Genomic DNA, 27,157 nt, shown 5'->3' on the forward strand with positions numbered 1-27,157 from the left:
GCAAAACATCTGATCTTCTATACAGTAAGAAACAGCTGAGATTACCCCAGTCAGAGGTCTGGGGGCTGAGTAAGAAAGAAGTTCGCTCTCATGGCATGGTAGGCTAGGGCTTAAAACCCACCAACTGCAAGACAAACAGGCAAAGAGATCAAGTTTGTAAACAATTACACCATGTTTATCTCTGCCAGTCAGCAGAAAAATGTAAACTAAAGCAACCTAAGGATCCACTTTAGACCCAAGGAGGGTATCAAAACTTTTAGAGCTAATAACAATAAGCAATCTTTCAGGACAGCTGAGAAACCAGTGCTTCAGGAACTTCCTAGAAGTGGTAGAAACTGGCAAATTTTACCAACACTGAAGAATATCTTCATTTTTGCCAATGTGATCAGCAGAAACGGTATCTCATTTCAATTTGCATTTCTTTATTAGTGAAGTTGAATTTTTTGTTATTAGTCATTTGCCTTTCTTCTCATGTAAATGGTCTCTGGCCTCAGTTGGACCAGTCTTAAATTATTCCCTTTTCAACCTCAGTCCATCATTGATTCCTCCCCACCAGGCTACATCTCCAATTCTATCATTGAAGTAGTAGAAAAAAATAAAAGTTCCTTTAAAGAAAAAAAAAAAGAAAGAAGAAAGAAAAAAAACCATAATGCTAAGTGAAATAAACCAATTACAAAAATACACATACTATAGGATTCCACTTATATGAAATGTCTAAAGTATCCAAATTCACAGAAAAATAAAGTATAATAGTGGTTATCAGGGGCTGGGAGGAAGGAAAAGGGAAGTTGTTGTTTAACGAGTACAGTTTCAATATGGGAAGATGAAAAATTCTGGAAATCTGATGCACAACAATGTGAATGTACTGTACACTACTGACCTGTACAATTAAATGTACACTACTGAACTGTACAATTAAAATGGTTTTTAAAAAAGTAAATTTTATGGTACTTTTTTTTTTTACCATAATTAAAAATAATAACAATAGATTTTCTTCAAAAAAAAAAAGAAAGAAACTGGCAAACTGTTCTGAGAATCAACTGGGTAAATGGTATCAAGATTTGGGCGCCTGGGTGGCTCAGTCGGTTAAGCGTCTGACTTCAGCTCAGGTCATGATCTTGCAGTTCGGGAGTTCGAGCCCCACGTCGAGCTCTGTGCTGACAGCTCAGAGCCTGGAGACTGCTTCAGATTCTGTGTCTCCCTCTCTCTGCCCTTCCCCTGCTCATGCTCTGTCTCTCTCTGTGTCTCAAAAATGAATAAACGTTTTTAAAAAATTAAATAAATGGTATTAAGATTTACTGTAATACTGTCAGATGAAAGGATACAGTGTGGATTTCCCTCAAAACAATCCAGAGATGACAGGAGATGGAGGTGAAACAAAATTAGGCATGATATGCTAGCTGAAGGTGGTAATGGACAAATGACAGTTCATTACACTATTGTCCATACTTCTGCATGTTTGAGAAGCTTTCTAAATTTCAATGGTATCAAAAGAAAAATAAATGTCTATGCCCTTTAACACATTAACTTAATACACAGAAATGAAAAATGTATTCTAAGATTTAACAGGAATGAAAAAGAAAATCATTAGACATGTTCAAAGCAACATTTATGACTGCAAACAGGAAAAGGTAAACAGTTAATACTAGAAGATCACCCAATATAATATGCAGTCATTAAAAATACTTATGGAAATTATGTAGCACTCAGAATACACAGAATTTTAAAATGAGAAAAGAAATGCAAAAGGTGATATAAGATTTCAATGACAAAAATTTATTTTGTATGGGGAAAGTAATTCAAACAAAAATAGTTGTGCTAAGATCACAGGGCCAACAAATACTTCATTTTTTAGCATCATCATTTTATTAGTTTTCAATTTAACATGAAAAAAAGTCAAAAAGTCACAGTCCATGCCAGTTGAGTGAACTACATCAGATTGCAGGAACAGATAAGCAGAGAACCTCTCATACTGGATGCTCACCTATGTATGACACACCAAAGTAACCACCACTAATTAGCAGGATACTTTGAGTCAGGGGGCGGCAGCCCTGGGCCTCTCTGGGAGATTAGCATCAGTGACCACTTACCTCTCTGGCAACAGATTCTTCTTCCACTGCCGTGGTAAGACACTGCACTAGGTTTGTTCACAGAGCCCTCAGATTCAGATTCCCAACCGCTCTATGGGCTCAGGACTCTTGTAAGCTATTTGCCAGCTTCATTCACTTATACATTGATCCGATATGCCATGCCCACTGCAACCGCCTCTGCCTGACTTCCCTTCTCTGGGCTTCTGGGTGTGGCCTTGTTCTTCGGTCCATCAACCACATGATGGGGGCTCTTGGGCCCCCTCATCCTGACTGTAGGCTCTGGCCTCACAGCCAGCACTCTCCTGCACCGCCACCTTAGACCTCCCACTGCCCAAACTGCACCCAGGACTTGATGCTACCTACACAGGCCAGTTACTCACAACTACAATTTTCCTCAGGTAAGGTGAAAAATGGAAGTTCATCAAAAGCCTGGAATAAATGTAAGAACCTTCCAGGCCTTTATTTCACTTGCAAAATGGAGTATCGCCTCAGTAGTGATAATATTTGAAGGATGTTACCAGAAGAGAAAAAACAGGAGAAAGTTATCGTTTAAAATGGGATATAAGTGAATACCAGTAGGTACAAATTCTCTCCTTGAGAATAAATCTGGATACAACAGTGAAGTTTTAACAAGCCTACTCTGGGGCACCTGGGTGGCTCTGTCGGTTAACCGTCCGACTTCAGCTCAGGTCATGATCTTGTGGTTTGTGAGTTCGAGCCCTGCGTCAGGCTCTGTGCTGACAGCTTGGAGCCTGGAGCCTGCTTCAGATTCTGTGTCTCCTTCTCTCTCTGCCCCTCCCCCAAAAATAAATAAATGTAAAAATTTTTTTTAAATAAAAAAAAAAAACACAAGCCTACTCCAACTTTATAAGACAACGTAAAAATACATAACTTTTTTTTTTTTAGGCATAGTAGAATCATTTGTGGTCTACAACCAGAAGCACTGCTCACTTATCCTTAAACTAAGAAATACAATTCCTTCAGGCCTCACAGATCCACCCAGTAAATGAAGAGAAATAAGGAATGGAAGGTGGGCGTGGGGTACCTGCATACGGGTACTGGTAGGGTACAGCATAAGCCTGTCCACTTGCAGCATAGACAACTTGAGTTCCTGGAGGGTACGCACTACTGTATGGACCATAGCCATATGCCTGCTGAAAAGAAATAGGCCCATCAGAAATACAATTTCGAAGTTCAGCATCCACTCATAATAAAAATCACCAACAAAGCAGGTGGAGAGGGAATGTACCTCCACATAATAAAGGCCATATGCAACAAGCCCACAGGACATCATAAACAACAGTGTAAAGTTAAAAGCTTTCCTCTAAGATCAGAAACAAGACAATACGGTGCCTGCCCACTCTTACTACTTTTATTCAACATCATAATGAAATTTTATTGTGTTTCACTTCACTGCACTTTGCAGATACTGTGTTTTTACACATGGGAGGTTTGTGGCAACCCTACACGGACCACGTCTATTGGCACAATTTTTCCAACAGCATTTGTTCACTTCATGTCTCTGTGTCACATTTTGCTAATTCTCACAATATTTCAAACTTTTTCATTATTAATATCTTTCTTTTTTTGAGAGAGAGCAAGCAAGCGAGCACACAAGCAGGGGAGCAGGGCAGAGGGAGGGAGTGGGAGGGAGGGGGGGGGAGAGAGGGAGAGAGGGGGAGAGGGGGAGAGGGGGAGATGGGGAGAAGAGGAGAGGAGGAGAGGGGGAGAGGGGGAGAGGGGGAGACAATCTTAAGCAGGCTCCACACTCAGCACAGAGCCCACCACAAGGCTCAATCCCATGACCCTGGGATCATGACCTGAACCGAAATCAAGAGTCAGACATTCAAATGACTAAGCCACCCAAGTGCCCTGTTCATTATTATATTTGTTACAGCAATCTGTGATCAGTGATCTTTGATATTACTATTATAACTGTTTTGGGGTGTCACAAACCACACCATATAAATGGGCAAACTTAATAGATAAATCGTGTGTTCTGCTTGCTCCACCAACCACTAGTTCCTATCTCTCTCCCTCTCAGGTCCCCTATTCCCTAAAACACAACAATATTAAAATGAGGCTAATTTAGAAGAACCCTACAACGGTCTCTAAGTGCTCAGGTGAGAGGAAGAGTCGCAAATCTCTCGTTTTAAATCAAAAGCTAGAAAGGATTCAGCTCAGTGAGGAAGGCATGTTGAACACTGAGACAGGCCAAAAGCTGGGCCTCTTGTACCAAACAGCCAGGTTGTGAGTGCAAAGGAAAAGTTCTTGAAGAAAATTAAAAGCACTACTCCAGTGAACATACAAATGGTGAGAAAACAGAACAGTCTTATAGCTGATACAGAGAACGTATGAATGGTCTGGGTAGAAGATCAGCCAAACCCTAATCCAGAGGAAGGCCCTGACTCTCTTCAATTCTGTGAACGCTGAAAGAGGGAAAGAAGCTGCAGAACAAAGTATGAAGCTAAGAGAGGTTGGTTCATGAGGTTTAAGAAAAGAAACCAGCTTTATAACATAAAAGGGCAAGGTAAAGCAGCAAGAGCTGATGTAGAAGCTGCAACAAGTTACCCAGAAGACGGCAGCTAAGATCATTTATGAAGGTGGCTACACCTAACAAGAGATTTTCAGTGCAGATGAAACAGCCTTCTATTGGAAGAAGATATTATCAAGGATTTTCATAGCTACAGATGAGAAGTCAATGCCTGGCTTCAAAGGACAAGTGGACTCCCTTGTTAGGGGTTAATGCAGCTGGCAACTTTAAGTTGAGGCCAATGCTCATTTATCAGAGTTTCTGCTCTGACCATACTTTTTTTTTTTTTTTTTTTTTTTTTTTTTACCTCCTGATGTTTTAGTATTCTCAGTTGTCCAAAAACAGAATAGAAATGTCAGAGAAAAAGAATCAGTACACGTACTATAAAGTGGAATAGAGAGGAAAATATATTGAAGAAAAGAAGGTGCGCGTGGGTGGCTCAGTCAGTTAAGTGTCCAACTTCAGCTCAGGTCATGATTTCATGGTCCATGGGTTCGAGCCCCGCGTCAGGCTCTGTGTTGACAGCTCAGGGCCTGCAGCCTGCTTCAGATTCTGTCTCCAGCCCTCTCTGCCCCTCCCCTGCTTATGCTCTGTCTCTAAAATAAATAAACATTAAAAAAAAATTTTTTTTAATAAAAGGAAAATGAACAGAATCTGAGACATGTGGGACATCTAACATCCATATCATTAGTTTCAAAAGGAAAAGGGGTGGGGCTGAAAAAAACATTCCAGAAATAATGGCCTAAATTTTCCCAAATTTAGCAAGAAACAAAAAGACAGTGAACGCCAAATAGGATAATGCCCCCAAAATCCACACCAACATACTATAGTCAAACTTCTGAAAACTAAGGACAATGAAAATAGCAAGAAACAAACAATGCATTACCTACATGGGGGGAAATGTAAATGATAGCAGATTTCTCCTCAGAAACCATGTAGACCAAAGGAAATAGCACACACTTGACAAATGCTGGAAGAAATGTCAACTCAAAATTGTACGCTAGTGAAAATATCCTTCAGAAATAAAGAAAAAAATCAAGACATTCTCAGATGAAGAACTGAGAATCTGTTGCCAACAGAGCTACTATCCTAAGAGAATGGCAAAAACAGAATTTCACTGAACAAAATGTAAACAATAAAAGAAAGAACCCTTAAAACATCAGGAGGTAAAAAAAGAAAAAAAAAATAGGTACAGAGCAGAAATACATGTAAATAAACCTTCCTTCACAGCTTGACTTTTCTAACAAGTCTGACAGCTGAAGCAAAATTTCTAACACCATCTGATGTGGTTCTCATATATAAAAGAAACGTGAACACTTGACTTTGAAAAATATGTAAATATGAATAATGCAGAGCAACCACTAAAAAAGCAATACAAAGAGACACACTCAAGAAACATTATAGATAAATCAAAATGCAACTTTATTTTTTTTAATGTTTATTTATATTTGAGAGAGACAGAGAGACAGAGCACGAACAGGGGCAGAGAGAGAGAGGGAGACAGAATCTGAAGCAGGCTCCAGGCTCTCAGCACAGAGCCCGACGAGGAGCTTGAACTCACGAGCATGAGAGCATGACCTGAGGCACAGTCAGATGCTTAACCAACTGAGCCACCCAGGCGCCCCTCAAAAGGCAATTTTAAAACATGTTCAAATAATTCACAAAAAGCTTAAGTAAAAGAACACAGAGAAATTTAAAAAACACAGAACCAAAGGGAAACAAAAAACAAAATGGCATACTTAAACCTAATATATCAAAAATTACATTAAATGTAAATGGTCTAAATATACTAATTACAAAATAGAGATTTGTCAGATGTCAGATAGGGAAAACTCACATACATGTTATCTATGAGAAACTCACTTCAAATGAAATATGTAGGTTGAAAAAAAAAAAGATGGGAAGAGATACCACACAAACAGTGAAAAGCAAGAAGAAGTGACTATATTAATATCAGAGCAAACATCAGACTAAAGAAAATTGCCAGAAACAGAAAGGGACATTACATTATGATAATCCACTACAATATGAAACAGAAAATGAACAGTACTATAACTCTCAAGAAAATAGAATTTGGAGGCGGCTGTGTGGCTCTCAGTCAAACATTCGACTTCGGCTCAGGTCATAATCTCAGGGTCCATGAGTTCGAGCCCCACATGGGGCTCTGTGCTGGCAGCTCAGAGCACGGAGCCTGCTTCCAATTCTGTGTCTCCCTCTCTCTCTGCACCTCCCCCACTTGCACGCTCTCAAAAATAGATAAACATTTTAAAAAAATAAAATTTGTAATTAAAAATACCCCACCCTCAAAATCTTCAGGCCCAGACTGTTTCACTGGAGATTTCTACCAAATATTTTAAAAAAGAATTAACATGGGACGCCTGGGTAGCTCAGTCAGTTAAGCATCCAACTTCCAACTCAGGTCACGATCTCAGGGTTGGTGAGTTTGAGCCCCGCATCAGGCTCTGTGCTAACAGCTCAGAGCCTGGAGCCTGCTTCAGATTGTGTGTCTCCCTTTCTCTCTGCCCCTCCCCTGCTGGCACTCTGTCTCTGTCTCTCTCAAAAACAAACATTTAAAAAATTTTTTAAAAATAAATTAAAAAAGAATTAACACAAATTCTATATAATCTCTTCTAGAAAACAGAAGAGCAGGAACACTTCCCAAAATTCATTCTGTAAAGCCAGTATGACCTAATACCAAATAAGAATACAAAAAAACTACAGACCAATATCCTTCATGAATATAGACGCAAAAATCTGTAAGAATATTAACAAACAGAATTCAGCAATAAAAGAAAAGAATTATACACCCAACTAAGAGAGGTTTATTACAGGGATGCAACTCTGGTTCAATATTTGAAAATCAATCAGTATAATCCATCATATTGACAGAGGTTTAAAAAAAAAATCACATGACCATGCCAATTGATGCAGAAAAGGTATTTGACAAAATTCAACGCCTATTCATGATAAAACTCAGAAAACTAGAAAAGGAACTTTCTCAACTTGTTATTGAACATCTTCAAAAACTACAGCTCACATCACATGTAATGTAGAAAAACCGAATGCATTCCCCTTAAAATCAAGAACAAGACAAGGATGACTGCTATTACCACTGCTATTCAACATAACATTAGAAGTTCTAACCAGGGCAAAGAAATAGAAGGCACACAGACTGGAAAGAAAACTCTCCCTATTTACAGATGACATGATTGCGTCTATTGTAGAATATCCCAGAGAATGTACAAAAAACTACTTCTAGAACCAACAGGTGAGCTTAGTAAGTTCACAAGCTATAAGATCAATAAACAAAAATCAATGAACTTGGGGAAATTAAAATTTAAAACATAATACCATAGACAACGATCAAAAAAAAATACGTAAGTGTAAATCTAACAAAACATGCCCAAGATTTTTATACTGAAACTACAAAATGCTGATGAAAAAAATCAGAGGATCTAAATAGAAACAGTCCATGTTCACTGACTGAAAAACTCAACATAATATGTCAATTCTCCCCCCAAAAACCTGATACATAGGTTTAAAACAATTTTTTTCAAAATCTATCAAGAAGATGTTGTTGTAGATTTAGACACATCATATGGAAAGGAAATAGAACCAGAATAGTTCAGGGAATTCTGAAAAGGATAAAGTGGGGGATCAGTCTACCCAATTTTAAGACTTATACAGCTACAGTAATCAAGTCAGTGTGGTGTAAGAGGAAGAAAAACACATAGATCAATAGAACAATCAGAGAACCCAGAAATAGACACACACAAATACAGCCAAGTGAATTTTCACAGAGATGCAAAAGCAATTCCAGAAAGGACTTTTCATCAAATTGTAGTTGAATAAGTGGACATTCATATTCAAAAAAAATGAACCCTAACCCTAACACCTTGCATGTAAATCCTGGCACTATGAAACTTTCAAAAAATAGCACAGGAGAAAACCTTAGGAAACCTGGTCTTGGGGGAAGTATGAAACGACAACAAAAGCACAAACCATAAAAACTGATAAACTAGACTGCATGAAAACTAAAACTCCATGAAAGGTACTGTTAAGAGGATAGTAACACAATGCTCCAGACCACATATCTGACGAAGTGTTCCTATCTCAAACTCAAAGAACTCTCAAAACTCAATGTTAAAAGAAATAATAATACAATTAGAAAACAAGCAAAAGACATGAAGTGACATTTTACTGAACAGGATATACAATGGCAAAAAAAAAGCACATAAAAAGATGTCCAACATCGCTAGTTATTAGGGAAATGCAAATTAAAATTAGAATGAAATATCACTACATACCTGTAAGAACAGCTAAAATTAAAAAATGGTGACAGCATTGAATGCTGGGAAAGATGCAGAGAAACTGGATTATTCACATAAGTGAAACAGTAGAGTCATTCTGGAAAGTAGTTTCTTAGCTTTTTAAAAAATTAACCATGTACTTACCATATAATAGACCCAAATTTCCATTTTGGGGCATTTTCCCCAAAGAAATAAAACTTTATGCCTATATAAAAGACTATACATGAGGAGAATTCACAGTACATTTAGTGGTAATAGCCAAAACTTTGAAACAACCCCAAGTAAAATCCATCAATACTTAATGAGGTATACATGCAAGAATTTGGCTGGGTCTCAAGGGAACTGTACTAAGTGAAAAACATCAAACTCAAAAAGATCAGGGGTGCCTGGATGGCTCAGTCGGTTAAGCATCCGACTTCGGCTCAGGTCATGATCTCACAGTCTGTGGGTTCAAGCCCCTTGTCGGGCTCTGTGCTGACAGCTCGGAGCCTGGAGCCATCTTGGGATTCTGTGTCTCTCTGTCTCTCTGACCCACCCACCGCCCCCCCCCCCCCCCCGTTCATGCTCTCTCTCTCTCTCTGTCTCAAAAATTAAATAAACATTAAAAAAAAATTTTTAAAAAAGATCACATGCTGTATGATTCTATTTATATAACATTGTGGAAATAACAAAATTATACAGACAGAGAACAAATCAACAAATCAGTGGTTGATGGGAGTTAGAAAGGGGAATGAGGGTATAACTATGTAAGGGTGTAGCGGGAAGATTTTATCAACAGTTTTATATCTTGATTGAAGGGCTGGTTACACAAACCTACACATATGATAAAATGACACGAAACCAGACATAAACATTTTGCCAATTTCAAATTCCTGGGTTTGATTTCATGTAACATGTAACAACTGAGGAGCTGAATGAGGAGTACATGAGATCTTTCCATATTATTTTTGGAACTTCCTGTAAATCTATAATTATTAAAAGTTAAAAAAGCAAAACAAAACAGAAGTCCCTCCCACAACAGAGACTTCTATATGTAGCACTGAACACTTAACACATCTAACTAGGAGATACTCCTAAGGTATTTGATATGTGATTTTTTTCTTGAGTTTTGTTTTTTTCAAAGTAAAAAAAGTAGGGCTCCTGGGTAGCTCAGTCAGTTAAGCATCTGACTCTTGATTTCGGCTCAGGTCACCATCTCACAGTTCATGAGATTGAGCCCCACGTTGGGCTCCGTACTGACAATGTGGAGTCTGCTTGGGATTCTCTCTCTCTCCCTCTCTCTGCCTCTCCCCTGCTTGCTCTCTCTCTCAAAATAAACAGAATCTTTTAAGTAAAAATAAAAATAAAGCATCTTTTCTGGTTATACAGAAAATTCAAGTAATTCATTAAGTATAAAAATCATCAATATCATATTATCAAAGCAACTATGATTAACATGAATCATTTCTAGGGGGCGTCTGGGTGGCTCAGTCAGTTCAGTATCTGACTTTGGCTCAGGTCATGATCTCACAGTTCATGAGTTCAAGCCCCGTGTCGGGCTCTGTGCTGGCAGCTCAAAGCCTGGAGCCTGCTTCAAATTCTGTGTCTCCCTCTCTCTCTGCCCCTCCCCTGCTCACACTCTGTCTCTGTCTCTCTCTCTCTCTCTCTCTCAAAAATAAACAAACATTAAAAAAAAAAAAATTAGGGGCGCCCGGGTGGCTCAGTCGGTTGAGCGTTTGACTTCGGCTCAGGTCATGATCTCATGGTTTGTGAGTTCGAGTCCCGCGTTGGGCTCTGTGCTGACAACTCAGGGTCTGGAGCCTGCTTCGGATTCTGTGTCTCCTCCTCTCCCTGCCCCTCCCCTGCTCATGCTCTGTCTCTCAATAATAAATAAACGTTTTTTTTTTTTTTTTTTTAAATTAAAGGGGCGCCTGGGTGGCTCAGCCGGTTAAGCATCCGACTTTGGCTCAGGTCATGATCTCATGGTTTGTGGGTTCGAGCCCTGCGTCAGGCTCTGCACTGACAGCTCAGAGTCTGGAGCCTGCATCAGATTCTGTGTCTCCCTCTCTCTCTGCTCCTCCCCACTCACACTCTGTCTCTCTCCCTTTCTCAAAAACAAATAAACATTAAAAAAACCATTTTTTTAATAAAAAAAAAAACAACCATGAATCATTATCAGGCCTATCTTAAAAACAAAATGTAACCATGGAGATTATAAAGCAATAGCTTTATTTTATGAAAGCAAACAATGACAATAATCTGTTTTTTAAAAAGTTTAAAGAAAAGGGTTGAGTGCATTTTTAATTTCTCTGATACTGGTTCAAGGGTTTTTTTTGTTTTGTTTCTTAAAAAGGAGAGTAGCACAGTTGGGAGGGGTGGGGAGAAGAGTAGCACAGAGACCCCAACCTCCCTAAAACTTGGATTCCAAAACACCAAGATTTGCTCCCTACCTCAGGGGTTGGTGCAGCATAGGCTGTGTAAGGAGGAGGGGAAGAAGCCACAGCTGTCTCATCATACAGGACTTCTGAGCCAACATAAGCCTATGAGAGGAGAGAGAATGAAAAACAGCTTTCTGTCACAAAGCAACCATATACAGGCTCTCATGATTCTGTACGTATACATATCCTTTCTATTCAGCAAAATTTTAAAAATTAGAACAGCAAATACAACAGGTCTCTGAAAAGCAGTGAACAAGAGTATCTCCCCACAACCCCCTCTAATCCTGCACTCTCCTGTCCTCTGAATTCGGGAGGAGGCTGTCCTCCTCAGCCATCTGCAGAAGGCAGGAATGGAGCTCTCACTGACTAAGGAGGCCAGAGTCTACCATTATCCAGGCCTTTTCAAAGATGTGGCACCACTCTCAACAACCCTTCTGTTAAATATAAATCCTACAATCTGAAGACACAGCAGTCAGGGATTGTCCTACACACACAGCCTGTTTTTTGCACTAAAAAAAAAATTCCTTCATTAAATTACTTCCCAGTGGAAAAAGAAAAATCTATGTACTCTTTTAAAAAAAATTCCAGGAGCACCTGGGTGGCTCAGTCAGTTAAGCATCTGACACTTGATTTCGGCTCAGGCCATGATCTCATGGTTCTCGTGGGTTTGAGCCCCATGTCTGGCTCCACGCTGATGGTGCACAGGGCCTGCCTGGGATGCTCTCTTCCTCTCTCTCTCTGCCCCTCCCTGTGAGCACGTGTGCACTCTCTCTCTCTCTCTCTCAAAATAAAAAAATAAACTTAAAAAAATAATAATAAATCCATGCAAAGAATCATCTTGGGATCTTAGCCCCAACAGTATGGATCATTAACACTAATTTCAGCCAAGATTTTTGTGAAAAAAAAGCTAACTGGAGTTGCAGAGTAGGCTTACAGGAAGAACTGTCTTGGGCTAACAGAGTAGGAAACAATGACATTTGGATATTAAGTCTTTTTTACTTTTCCTACCTGTACAAATTATTTTATAAGCTTCATCTACCTTCTTCTTTTCCTCCCTTTATAGGGAAAAATAAAATCTTATCTGAAGAATAAAAATGTTTCCTGCAGAGGAAGTTGCCTTGATTCTCGGACACAAAAATGGCATTAGACCCCTACAAATGGGGTTTACTATCTCAGTGACTTCCTAAGGTCAGAAGCAGAACTAGAATCAAGCACAAGTCCCCAAAATGCTTGTTTCACAAGGCTGGGGTGCCATGAATGGACTCTGGTCCTTTTTGAGCCTTCTCTGTAAACTACAGCAGAATTCAAAGTGCTGCAAAACTTTCTGAGATACAGACACTTCTGGAAGACAATATTAGGACCAGTGTTGCCTGTACTGGCAGGGATCCTCCTGCCTTAAAAGGTTTGGCAAAATCTAGCTTACTCTCATATCAGTAAAAGGTGCCCTGCCCAGCTATGAGTGCTCAGCCATGGTTGGACGGTCAAGAAACCCATCCCCATTTCCCTTTCTTAATCCCCTATCATCCCATTTGTTACAGCAAGACAAGGCAAAAACGTTACAGGTGATTGCCCTTAGCAACTTACTGTGTTTGTCCTGGAATCCTGCAGTGTAAATTTCCAGGCCCTGGAGAAAAGAAAAAGGGATGCTTATTTAAGGCAATCCAACATCTACCTCAAGGATTCTCAAACCTGTGTCGGCATCAAAATTTCTGGAAAAGTTTGTTTCAAGAACAGGCCTTCTGTCCTTACCCCAAGACCCACTCAATCAAATCATCTGAGATCTGCACAATACACAATATGCGAAACAATATGTATCTGTGGCGCATACACTATATAGTATTTAAAGCCTACTCTATTACTATACAGTTTTTGCTTTACTCTTTAGTAAGTATAAAAAAATGCACATGTTTAACTCTACTGCAACTTGCTTTGTCAGTTCATGTCACACACACAGATCTACCGCATTTTAATTTATTGACTTATTGATTGATTCTGGGATTTTATTATTTAAATTAATTGATTTTCAAATTGGTTTCCATACAACACCCAGTGCTCATCCCAACAGATGCCCTCCTCAATGCCCATCGCCCACTTTCCCCTCTCCCCCATCCCCCATCAACCCTCAGTTTGTTCTCAGTATTTAAGAATCTCTTATGGTTTGCCTCCCTCCCTCTCTGTTTTTTCCCCTTCCCCTCCCCCATGGTCTTCTGCTAAGTTTCTGAAGATCCACATGAATGAAAACATATGGTATCTGTCTTTCTCTGCCTGACTTATTTCACTTAGCATAATACCAACTGCATTTTTTTAATGGCTACATAATGTTCCATGATAAGAGATTCAGATTGTCAGCAATTTTTTTGTGATTGAAAACAGTCCTAGTACTTTTTTGCCAGCTTGAGAAATTGACATATTACATGTAAGTTTACAGTATGCAATGTAATGATTTGATGCAAAATGATGACAATATGATTCATACCTTCATCCCCTCACATAATTACTTATTTTTTCTGATCATAACACTTAAAACCTAGTCCCTTAACTTGTTCAAGCATGTAACAAGTATTTGCTAATTATAATCACAATACTACATGCCCAGAACTAGATGCCCAGAACTTAGTCATCATATAGCTGGAAGTTTGTATACTTTGACCAACATCTCCCCATTTCCCCCAACCACGATTCATTCTACTATCTTTTTCTAGGAATTTGGCTTTTTTAGATTCTACAAGTGAGACATATAGTAATTGTCTTTCTCTGTTTTACTTATTTCATTTAGCACAATGCCCTCAAGATCCATCCATATTGTTGTAAAACACAGGATTCCCTTCTGTTTTCCTTAATTGAATAATATTCAATGTATGTGGTGTGTGTGTGTGTGTGTGTGTGTGTGTGTGTGTGTGTGTATCACATTTTCCTTATCTATCATCCATCAACAACTGCTTAGGCTGTTTCATGTCTTGGATACTATGAATAATGCTGCAGTGAACATGTGGCTGCAGAAATCTCTTCAAGATAAGGATTTCATTTCCTTCAAGACATATATCCAGAAGGGAATTGCTATATCATATGATGGTTCTACTTTCAGTTTTTTTGAGGAACCTCCATAATGTACCCATAGTGGCTTATACCAATTTACATTCCTGCCAACAGTGCACAGGGCTCCCTTATCACTACTTCCTCACAACATTTACCTTTTTGTCTTTTTGACAACAGCCATTCTAAGAGATGTGAGGTAATCTCATTATGATTTTGTTTTGCCTTTCCTGGTGATTACTGAGGTTGAGCATCTTTCCCCATACCTATGGCCATTTGTACATTTTTGGAAAAGTATCTATTCAAGTCTTTTGCCCATTTTTAAAAATTGTGATTTTTTGCTATGAAGTTATACAAATTCTTATATATTCTGAATACTAAACCCTTATCGTGTGGATGGTTTACAAATAATTTCTCCTATTCCATACGATGCCTTTTCATTTTACCGATGGGTTTCTTTTGCTGTGCAGAAGCTTTACAGTTTGGGGTGCATGGGTGGCTCAGTCAGTTAAGTGTCTGACTCTTGAGTTCAGCTCAGGTCATGATCTCACGGTTCAAGGGATCAAGCCCCAAGTCAGGCTCTGTGCTGACAGTGTGGAGCCTGCTTGGGATTCTCTCTCTCCCTCTCTCTCTCTCAAAATAAATAAACTTTAAAAAAAAATTTTTTAACTAAATGTTTTTTTAAAAGTTTTACTGTTTGATGTAATCCCATGTGTTTCCTTTTCCTTTGCTGCTTGCACTTTTGGTGTCATATTCAAAAATTCACTGCCAAAACCAATGTTAAAGAGCTTTTTCCTGATACTGGACCATTTTCTTACACCATACACAAAAATAAAATGGATTAAGGACCTAAATGTGAGACCTGAAACCATAAAAATTCCAGAGCAGAACACAGGCAGTAATTTCTCTGACACTGGCCATGGCAATTTCTTTCTTGATAGGACTCCTAACGCAAGGGAAACAAAAGCAAAAATTAACTATTAGGACTCCATCAAAACAAAAAGCTTCCCCACAGTAAAGGAAGCAACCAACAAAACTACCTACTGAATGGGAGAAGATATTTGCAAATGGTATATATCCAATGCAAGGTTAGTATACAAAATATATAAAAAACTTACCAAACTCAACACCCCCCAAAAATAATCCAATTAAAAAATGGGCAGAAGAGGGGCGCTTGGGTGGCTCAATCAGTTAAGCATCTGACTTCAGTTCAGGTCATGATCCCATGGTTTATGGATTTGAGCCCCGCCTCGAACTCTGTGCTGAGAGAGTCTGGAGCCTGCTTCGGATTCTGTGTTTCGTTCTCTCTCTTGCCCCTCCCCTGCTCGCGCGCTGTCTCTGTCTCTCAAAAATGAATAAATGTTAAAAAAAAAAAAAAGTTTTTTTAAATGGGCAGAAGATGTGAACAGACATTTCTCCAAAGACATCCAGATGGCCAACAGACACATGAAAAGATGCTCAACATCCCTCATCATCAGGGAAATGCAAATCAAAACTTTAACGAGATATCACATCACACCTGTCAGAATGGCTAAAATCAACAACACAAGAAACAGTAAGTGTTGGCAAAGATGTGAAGAAGGAACCCTTGTGCACTGTAGGTAGGAACGCAAACTAGTGTAGCCACTGTGGAAAACAATATGGAGATTCCTCAAAAATTCAAAATGGAGGAGTGCCTGGGTGGCTCAGTTGATTGAGTATTCAACTCTCAATTTTCGGCTGAGGTCATGATCTCACGGTTTGTTGAGTCTGAGCCTCACATTGGGCTCTCTGCTGTCAGCACAGAGCCTGCTTCTGATCCTCTGTCCCACTCTCTGCCCCTCCCCAACTCACACTCTCTCTCCTTCTCTCAAAAATAATTTTTTAAAATTCTTTTTAAAAAAAGAGGAAAAAAATTCAAATGGAACCACTGTATAATTCCATAATCACACTACTGAGTAATTTACCCAAAGAATATGAAAAGATACATGCACCCCTATGTTTATTGCAGCATTTAGTGACCAAACAACACCCCAGGTGTCTAGCAATAGATGGATAAAGAACATGTGGTATATATATGTGTATGTGTATATATAAACATATATACATATGTGGATCTAGAGAGTATAATGCTAAGTGAAATAAGCCAGTCAGAGAAAGACAAACATCATATTATTTCACTCATCTGTGGAATCTGAGAAACAAAAGGCAGAGATTGGACTGATTCAGTGGCAAGCTAAGGAATGCCAAGAATTACCAGCCACAACCCAAACTAGGAGGAGGCAGGAAGGGTTCTACTGAAAGGTCTCAGAGGGAACATGGCTCTGCTGACATATTGAGCTCAGACTCTTAGCTTCCAAAACTGTGAGGGAATACATTTGTTGTTTTAAGGCACCCAGTTTGTGGCCCACAACAAACTAACATTCTCCTATTCTTTACTCTATTAGCATTCTCATTTTATTTCAAGTTTGTTTCTTGTTAATAGACAAGTTATACTCTGTATTTTTTACCCAATCTCAGATCTTACTTTTTTTAAGGGAAATTTAACCAATTCACATTTATTGAGGTCATAAACATCACTGGTTTAACTACTGCTAATTCCAGATATTTTTTCCACTACTTAAAAGAACATTCCATTTGACACCTTAGTGTACAGTAGAGCACAGCTCCACAGCAGCTCTGGAGACAAAGGTTCAAATCCTCAGTCTATTCTACTAGCTCTAAAATCTTGGGAAGTGTGGTAAGCAGAATGATGTCCACCTCCTAATCCCCAAAACCTGTGAATGTTACTTCACAGGGGAAAGGGACTCTACAGATAGAATTCAAATTAAGGACCTTGAGATAGGGAGATTACCCTGGATTATCCACATTGGTCCAAACTATTCATTAAGTCCTTAAAAGCATATAACCTTCCCCAGATGCAAAGAACCAAAGAGATGACCACAAGAGAAGGGCTCAGCCCAGAAGCCAAGAAACCAGGAAGCCTCTAGAAGCTGGAAAAGGCAAGGAAACAGATTGTCCCCTAGAGCCTCTAGAAGGGATCATGGCCCTACCAACGATGGTTGGACTCTTGACCTCCAGAAATGTAATCATAAATTTGTACTGTTTGAAGCCACTAACCTCAGGATGATTTATTATAGGAGCATTAAAAAAGTGATATAGGAAATTAACCTAAGCCTGTTTCTTCTGTTTTTTTTTTTTAAGTTTATTTCCTTATTTTGAAAAGAGCACAGACATGTAAGTGGAGGAGGGGCAAAGAGAAAGGGAGAGGGAGAATCCCAGGCAGGCTCCACACCGTCAGTGCAGAGCCCAATGTGGGCTTGAACTCATGAACCATGAGACCATGGCCTGAGCCAAAGTCAAATGCTTAACTGACTGAGCCACATAGGCACCCCAAACCTAAATTTCTTGTAACAAGAACAGCATCTACCTTGTAAGATATGGTGAGCATTAAATACCATATATAAAGCAGTTAGCACAGTGCGTAGGGCCAAGTGAGTGTTCAAAATGCATGTTTAAATTGTTAGATACTAATAATATATAGACCCGATTTATAAAAAAAGTAGTAAACTGGCTGGACATGCAGTCATTTCTCCATCAGTCTATTGGAAAGCAGTATCTCTTCCAGAAAGTATCACTGAAGATTCACTGATAAAAGAAGAGTGTAAAAAAGTAGCTACAGACGGGATTTAAAATAAACTCTAGAGTTTAGCATGGAATAAATGTTTATATTGAAGAGGAACATGTATGTGAAATGCAGAGCAGGCACTCTGACAAACTTCTCTGGATTATATGAAAATGTCACTTACATATGAATGTTTTAATATAAATGAAAAATCACAATAATCTGTTAGTGAACTCTCACAATGTCCATGGGAGTGATACAGAGTGGCCAGAAAGAAAAAAACTCTTCCACCCCACCCCCCCAAATTTCATCTAATCAGTGTTGGCTCCATATCCCTTCTTCAGAGAAGGCAGATGGAATAAGAACCATCAAAGGAAGGGAAAGACTTCATAATACAGATGTCCGTGCTTTTTAAAAAGACATTTACATAAAAAGAACAAGCTCTAAGAACCCATTCAACTACGCCCATTACCCAATGTGCATCTAGAGAAGAAAAAAGAGCACATGCAGAATGACTACATGCTAATACCTCCTGTCATTCCCACTATAACGGGGATCTCACCCGGACAGCTCTGGAGACACAGAAACTAGGACCAGAGTTAGAGATGGAACAAGGCCCTGTTACATTTCTTTCACACATCCTCTCAGTCACTTATTCTGATGCCTGAAAGAAAACTCCATTCTCATGCTTCTCCCTTCCTGATAACTAGAAATAAAACAGGACACTTTTTAAATTATACACATAAAAAAACCCAAACTTACAAACAATCATCTGTGCTTTCTGCACAAAGACTGATAGTTTTCCCATCTCGGCAAACAATCTGCAGCATACAGTCTTTTGACTTCCCATCTGGAGGCTGAATATCTATGAAACATAAGTAGAATAAAGAAATATTTACATAGGTTTTTTTTCAAGATTTATTCTTACCTAACAGCTCTGATAAGCAGAAGACCAGTACTTCAGAACATTCCAATTACAAAACATCTTTGTCCTGCTCCACAGAACCAAGCACATAAATCACAACTCTGTTCCAATTAAACTTAGGTTCCTTCTAAAAGGCAATTCACATATGGAGATGTACAGAAGAGCCCAGATATTACAAGAATAAACCCCACACAATGAAAAGTGTTACAAAGCATCAGGTAACAGAATACTTACTGCTTTTATTCACAGGAAACACTAAACTGGATCATTGCTTTAAAAGTGAAAATCATATTTTAATTGTGTACACACAATTCATGTGTACCAAGAAATAAGGTCTATGATATTTGAGCTTGGTTTAGGTAGATTTCAACAGCTGGCCCATGGACACTGGTGTTTCAAGACCTAACATGTAGGAGTAAGATGTTACAATACCAATACTTACTACAGGCACATATGCCACTTGTGACTCTTTAATTCAAAACCTATTATGTAAGAGCAGGATGTTTCAAACATCAATGTTTACTAAAACAGATTCTTTATTCCAAACAGAAACAGAGCTAATAAACTGGGAAGTCTATAAATGCCATTAATTAGAAATAGAGGGGTGCCTGGGTGGCTCAGTCAGTTAAGTGTCCAACTCTTGGTTTCAGCTCTGGTCATAATCTCATGGTTCGTGAGTTCAAGCCCCACATCAGGCTTTGTGCTGGTAGTGTGGAGCCTGCTTGGGATTCTCTCTCTCCTTCTCTCTCTCTGTCCCTTCTCCACTCATGTTGTCGCTCTAAAAATTAAAAATCTAAGTCTATACTTATTAAAAATCTGTTCCTTTAAAATGAATATAAGGGATAATTCCAAAAACCAAAGTATCATGGATTTTTAAGTAACCGACTGATGTTGTCATCAATAAGATGCTCGTTCCGAGTCACAAAACCTATACTGCCTATGTTGGTTCCATTCTTCCTGGGGATCCCAGAACTCTGTTTCCCCACCTTCTCCATGGGACAACAAGGAATGTGAACTGCTGGGTTTAATTCAGATGAGAAAATTCAATCTGCCCCAACCATATGATTCATGATTCAAGCAAGTATCTAGGTGTCCACCGTGGTTACCTCCCAAATGAAACCCTTCTTTGGTCTGCTAATGAAAGCAAAATGAGTAAGAAAGAGGATTCAATTCCCACCAAGAATGGGGAAAGGAAGAGGACAGAAGCCGGCCACGACAGACTCACTTTCACTTACCCCGACACTCGTGCCCCATGCGGATGTTGATGCAGTCCACCGGCATGTGGACCTTATCCTCAACACTCTGCCGAGTTTGGTCATCATAATAGATCAGGTGACCATCTGACCACAGGTCAAACCAATTCTTCTTCCAACGCTTCAAAATAGTACCTGAAAAAAATGAGAGAGATTTGCTTTACGCTAAAACAGTAAGGACTTTATCCTCTAACCCACAGGTAACAGAAACAGGAAACTTTCCTCTGGCCCCACAAGTATACCTGCATACAAATGCCCAGAGCACTACATCAAAATAGAGATGAAAGCAGATTTCTTGGACTTCAAGCTGTATTACAAAGCTGTAGTCCTCAAGACGGCATGGTACCAGCACAAGAACAGACACTCAGATCAATGGAAAAGAACAGAGAACCCAGAAACGGACCCACAAGGATATGGCCAACTAATCTTTGACAAAGCAGGAAAGAATATCCAATGGAATAAAGACAGTCTCTTCAGCAAGTGGTGCTGGGAAAACTGGACAGCAACATGCAGGAGAATGAGCCTGGACAACTTTCTTACACCATACACAAAAATAAACTCAAAATGGATGAAAGACCTAAACATAAGACAGGAAGCCATCAAAATCCTCGAGGAGAAAGCAGGCAAAAACCTCTTTGATCTTGGCCACAGCAACTTCTTACTCAACACATCTCCAGAGGCAAGGGAAACAAAAGCAAAAATGAACTATCGGGACCTAATCAAAATAAAAAGCTTCTGCACAGCTAAGGAAACAATAGCAAAACTAAAAGGCAACGGACGGAATGGAAGAAGATATTTGCAAATGACATATCAGATAAAGGGTTAGTATCCAAAATCTATAAAGAACTTATCAAAACTCAACACCCAAAAATCAATCCAGTGAAGAAATGGGCAAAAGACATGAATAGACACCTCTCCAAAGAAGACATCCAGATGGCCAACCGACACATGAAAAATGTTCAACATCACTCATCATCAGGGAAATACAAATCAAACCACAATGAGATACTACTTCACACCAGTCAGAATAGCTAACATTAACAACTCAGGCAACAACAGATGTTGGCAAGGATGCAGAGAAAGAGGATCTCTTTTGCATTGTTGGTGGGAATGCAAACTGATGCAGCCACTCTGAAAAACAGTACAGAGGTTCCTCAAAAAAGTTAAAAATAGAACTATCCTACAACCCAGCAATTGCACTACTAGGTATTTATCCAAGGGATACAGATGTGCTGTTTCGAAGGGGCATATGCACCCCAATGTTTATAGCAGCACTATCAACAATAGCTGAAGCATGGAAAGAGCCCAAATGTCCATCGACGGATGAATGGATAAAGATGTGGTGTATATATATACAATGGAGTATTCCTCGGCAATCAAAAAGAATGAAATCTTGCCATTTGCAACTACATGGATGGAACTATAGGGTATTATGCTAAACGAAATTAGTCAGAGAAAGACAAATATATATGACTTCACTCATATGAGGACTTTAAGATACAAAACAGATAAATATAAGGAAAGAGAAGCAAAAATAATATAAAAATAGGGAGGGGGACAAAACATAAGAGACTCTTAAATATGAAGAACAAACAGAGGGTTACTGGAGGGGTTGTGGGAGGGGGGATGAGCTAAATGGGTAAGGGGCATTAAGGAATCTACTTCTGAAACCACTGCCGCACTATATGCTAACTTGGATGTAAATTAAAAAAATAAGAAAAGAAAAGAAAAGAAAAAAGAGAAGAGAAGAGAAGAGAAAAGAAAGAAATGAAAAGAAAAGAAAAGAAAAGAAAAGAAAAGAAAAGAAAAGAAAAGAAAAGAAAAGAAAAAGAAAGCAGACTCCAATGGCACAAACACCCGTGCTGTACCAAGGCTACATGCAGCTCACGCTAAAGATACTAAGAATGCTGCTAAATTAATAGGCCCAAATTTTCAAAAAAAAGTTCAATAACACCTTGATTTTGTTAACAAGCACTGGTGAGGATGCAGAGAAAAAGGAACCCTTGTACACTGTTGGTGGGAATGTATATTGGTACAGTCACTACAGAAAACGGTATTGAAGTTCCCCAAAAAATTAAAAATAAAAAGACAATATAGTCCAATAATTCTACTGGGTATTTACACAAACAAAACAAAAACACTCACTCAAAAAGATACATGCACCTCTATGTTTACTACAGCATTACTTACAATAGCCAAGACAGGGAAGCAACGTTAAGTTGCAAAGTGTCCATGGACAAACATGAAAAGGAAGATGTAATGTTTATATACAAAGAAATATTACAGTTATAAAAAAAGGAGACTGTGCCACTTGCAATGACATGAATGGACCTAGAAGGTATTATGTTAAATGAAATAAATCAGATTGATAAAGACAAATACCATATGATTCCACTCACATGTGGAATCTAAAAAAAATATATGAAATGAGTCAGTCACTGGAATAAAAAGCACAGCATAAGGAGTAAAGTCAATGACACTGTAATAGTGATGTATGGGGACAGATGGTAGCTACACTTGTGGGGAGCACGGCATATATATATATATATATATATATATATATATATATATATATATATATTAGAGTTATATACCTGAAACTAATTGTGTCAACTGTTTTTAAAAACATTTTTTAAATAGAAAATGAACATCTAATATTTTATCTTCTCAAAACTTTCCCAGTACTATTTAACTTTGCTAGACTGTTCAGAAAACATGGCACTGTGAAGTCTCTATATACAGATAACAATAGTATCTTCCACTTTAGGGAAAATATGTTTTTCTTTTTCTTTAAGGGCTTTCACATCTATTCTTCTCTAACATTCACCTTCCCTTAAAGCCCATGGGTGTGGGAGGGTGGCTCAGACACTGGAGGCACCCACAACCAGGACGCTGACCCCCATCCTGTGTGCATCCCTACTACTACCGCACATGTCCCTTTCAGTTTAAGGAATTCATCCTGTCATTTGTAGGGCTAGGCACTCAACTTCATAAAACTCAAATATCTCTGTCAGTGAGAAGGGAAAACTAAAAGGCCAAGTCACTCCTACCCTTTCCTCACACCCAGACACTAAGTACTATATCCTTTGTTCCCATAGATCCCACTCTGTTGTTGGCAGCCATCATGCACAAATCCCATTCTGTGTACCTCTCCTTATGCTCCTGTGGCTGCTACCAGTGTTAACCAAATAGGCAACACATCAGCCTTCCAAACTTTTTACCACTATCAGGTACCCTCCTTGCTGAGAGGGGCATCCACAGCACTGGCCCAAACTGATAAATAAGTGACATTAGCATCCATGTGATTGGCAGCCCCTGAGCTATACAGAAACCACCCAAGAGAGCCACCAAAACAGAGACAGGTGGAATCACTGGATTAGAGAGTTCTACCCAAACATTTCACCTGCCACGGAAGCTCTGACTGCAGACTCCCAAATTAAGCGTCCTCCAGAGCCCAGAGGTCCTAAGGGTCTATGTGGCAATGGCAAGAAAAGGAGCCTGGGAGACCTCTTTGCAAACATGTAATTATCTGTGTACCTCTGCTACCCAGTGAATATAATGCATTTCACCTCATTTTATTTTATTGTGATTGATAGTTCTGCTTTTTCAAAGAAGGAAAATCAACCCACACATTGGCAGATGGGGAAATGGAGTAAATCTTCTGAATATACGGATTTGAGATTGTCATGGACCAGGACACTGAAAAAGTCTATACAACTTATTTAAAAGACATCTATTTTGTGTACGTCATCATGCTAGGCACTGATGGGTGGGGAGAGGGAGCAAAAAACAATTGTCAAAATGGTCACTGTTCACTTACGCTGACAGGGAGACTGCCCTCAGTCAAGGGCGCAGTAAAGCCTAAGGAGAAAACCAGAGAAAATCCAAAGGGCCAGGAAAGGAAGGCACATATATCCTCAAGGTCTGAGCAAGGCTCTCTTCATACCCTGACAATTTAGGGAAGGATAGGATCACAAAATCCAAGACAAGAAAACTTACACAAAGCCTGGGGCTAGGCTCCAATATGCCAGGACTTTCTTTTTAAAGCCAACATTGTAATGGCTCTCTCTATTCTTAGAATACAGAACTGTCACAGACCTTGAAGGACACCTGGTTCAGCTCCAGGTCTGGGAATGTAGAACTAGTGACAGGACAAATAAGCTGAAAGCTTCTCTCCTGGTAGAAAGTGTGTCAATGTTGAAATGACACAGTCCTGCGTCTGAATACAGGTTTGCTACCCTGTGTTACCAAGTTACCAATTATCACTGACATTCAATTTCTTCTACTAGAAGAGCTGTTGTGATTACATAATATACGTAAAATCTTTATACCAGGGTCACAAACAAGCTTCACAAATAATAGCTTTTATAAACCATCTAAGGTATGCAGTCCATTCTTCACAGTTAGTCTCCATTTTAGCTAAGTTCTAAAAGTATCCCCCATACAGAAATTTGTATCTCAACAATAAAGAGTGTAAACTACAGCTCAGGTTTTTTCTTGAGTAATAAATGATGTCACTTTTCCCTTAACTCTGCTGTTTCTAGAAGAACATCAGAATAATCTGTTTACTCCTTCTTCAATGAGCAGTCAGGTCTCCCTGCTCCAGAACATACCATGAATTCTACTTCTAGTGGCAGTCTCAGAGATGAACAGACAGTATATGAAAGATCATCACACACACAGATGAGTCTAAGAATGTGAATTCAACTCCATAAAGAATTGAGTCTATCCTGCAGAGTCCTTTTGGAGATCCAAAAGACCTTCTTTAAATAAACTCATTCCCTCAGGTCTAATCTTCATCCCTATAATTAAAGTCTCCAGTATTTCAGAATCTTAGTCACTGTTCAATCTCCAAACAAGACAGGTATTTCCCACAAAAAGAGCAGTACCTCCATGCTAATATATCAGAGCTCAGCTTGGTTACATTCAAGCAGGGCCTCAGGTCAGCCATGAATAATACAGCATGCTAGTGAGAAAAAGAGAAAAACCAGCAGGGATTACCACCATTCTCTGGTTTCTGTCAAGGCAGCAACCAAGAAAGAACTCTGTGTGAACAGAAACACAGCTCACAGAGCTGTAAAATTTCCAAGAGAAAATCCAGAGCAACAATATTAATAAGACTTTGCTATTTGTTTTTTTTTTGTTTTTGTTTTTGAGAGAGAGAGAGAGAGAGAGAATGCAAGCGGTCAGAGAGAGAGGGGGAGAACAGAATCTGAAGCAGGCTCCAGGCTGAACTGTCAGCACAGAGACCGACACAGAGCTTGAACTCACAAACCACAAGATCATGATCTGAGCTGAAGTCAGATGCTTAACAACGGAGCCACCCAGTCCCCCTATTTGTTTTTAAGTGTGATCTGTTTCAGCAACAGAAATAAATATGTACCCTAAGGCAACACTAAACCCAGACCAAGGTGCTCATGTCCTGTACTTACTCTGTCGCAGCAACCAGCCACTCTTCACAAATGCCATCTTTCCACCTATAAAAAAAGCCAGGTTCAAAGTTACACCCAGAAAAGAGAATGGCCCACATGAGCTGTTTTTCACTTACAACACTTCTGACACCAAACGTGTGGGGGTCTTTCCAACATTAATAACCAATTCTCCCTATCTCAGGACACCAACTGGATGTCTACTGATTCAACCCAATTCTGACCTGGAGTTAGCATCCGACCCCACAGGTTCCGGGCTCAGTTCCACAAGAGTGCTCCCACTTTAGACACAAGTCCTGAGTCTCCAGTATTTTTGACCTACTAACTGGGAGTTCCCACAACCTCTCCTCAAATTTGATAATCTGCCAGAATTGCTCACAGAACTCAGGAAAAAGCATTTTACTTACCATTGCCTGTTTATCATAAAGGATATAACTCAAGAAGAACAAGATGGAAGAGTGAGGGCAAAGTGCCTTCTCTAGGCACACCACCCCCTCAGCACCTCTATGCGATCATCAACCCAGAAGCTCTTGGAACCCCAGCATTTAGGGGTTTTAAGGGAGGTTCCATTAGGTAGGCATGATTGATTACATCACTGGCCACTGGTGACTGAACTTAATACCCAGGCTCTCCCCATCCCTGCAGGTCCAGGGATGGGGCTGAAAGTTCTAAGCTTTTTTTTTTTTTTCTTTTAAGTTTATTTATTTATTTTGAGAGAGAGAAAGAGAGTGTGTAAGCAGGGGAAGGGCAGAGAGAATCCCCAGTGGGCTCTGTGCTGACAGTGCAGGGGCTTGAACTCATGAACCGTGAGATCACAGCCTGAGCAGAAATCAAGAGTTGGATGCTTAACTGACTGAGTCCCCGAGGCGCCCCTGAATGTTCTAAGCTTGTAATCACAAGAGTGACCCTCAGCAACCAGCCCCATTATCTGGGGACCCACCAAGTCACCTCATTAGCATAAACTTATGTATGGCTGAAAGGGACTTATTATGAATCACAAGACACTCCTAGCACCTCTATCTCAGGAAATTTCAAGGTTTTTTTTTTTTTTTATGTTTATTTTTGGAAGAGAGAGAGCACGCACAAGTGGGGAAGGGGCAGAGAAAAAGAGAGAGGGAAACACAGAATCCAAAACAGGCTCCAGGATCTGAGCTGTCAGTGCAGAGCCTGACGCAGAGCTCAAACCCATGACCTGAGCCAAAGTCAAACACTTAACCAACTGAGCCACCCAGGATCCCAGAGAAATTACAAGGTTTTAGAAGTTCACATATTTCTTATTACATCACAAAATCACAGCCATCTCTCCATTCTCATCCCTTTCTGTGTCAGCTGAGGAAGGGACCAAAGCCATTTTACCTAATTGGCCACTTGGCATTTACCTAATACCTCCTCAGTGGGGTCAATATAAACCCTCCCCCCACCTTCCACTCTAGGATTTGGCCTCAACACTCTTACCCACCTTACGAAATCTAATGCCACTCAAGAAACATAAAGCAGCCCCAGGAACACTAAGACTCTGTCAAGGACCTGTAGCTTCTCCTAACATGCCCAGTGTCCTGGGGC

General features: G+C 39.5%; 1 protein-coding gene across 4 annotated transcripts in view; it reads right to left on the reverse strand.

Moving 5' to 3' along the window:
• Positions 1–27,157, reverse strand: part of PLEKHB2 (pleckstrin homology domain containing B2) — a 43,398-nt gene that overhangs the window by 5,604 nt on the left and 10,637 nt on the right. The window contains exons 1-7 of one of the 4 annotated variants that reach the window (XM_058715676.1): positions 25,598–25,619; positions 25,055–25,131; positions 20,148–20,300; positions 18,750–18,852; positions 12,935–12,974; positions 11,363–11,452; positions 3,136–3,244 (exon numbers count right to left, since the gene is read on the reverse strand). In XM_058715676.1, the coding sequence (XP_058571659.1) occupies positions 3,136–3,244; positions 11,363–11,452; positions 12,935–12,974; positions 18,750–18,852; positions 20,148–20,234 (429 nt within the window). In that variant the 5' untranslated portion in view covers positions 20,235–20,300; positions 25,055–25,131; positions 25,598–25,619. Of the gene's footprint in view, positions 1–3,135; positions 3,245–11,362; positions 11,453–12,934; positions 12,975–18,749; positions 18,853–20,147; positions 20,301–25,054; positions 25,132–25,597; positions 25,643–27,157 lie in introns of those variants that run through there. The other 3 variants (XM_058715675.1, XM_058715674.1, XM_058715677.1) reach the window with 3 other exon arrangements.

The sequence above is a fragment of the Neofelis nebulosa genome, chromosome 2, assembly GCF_028018385.1.
Source record: "Neofelis nebulosa isolate mNeoNeb1 chromosome 2, mNeoNeb1.pri, whole genome shotgun sequence".
Classification (NCBI taxonomy): domain Eukaryota; kingdom Metazoa; phylum Chordata; class Mammalia; order Carnivora; family Felidae; genus Neofelis; species Neofelis nebulosa.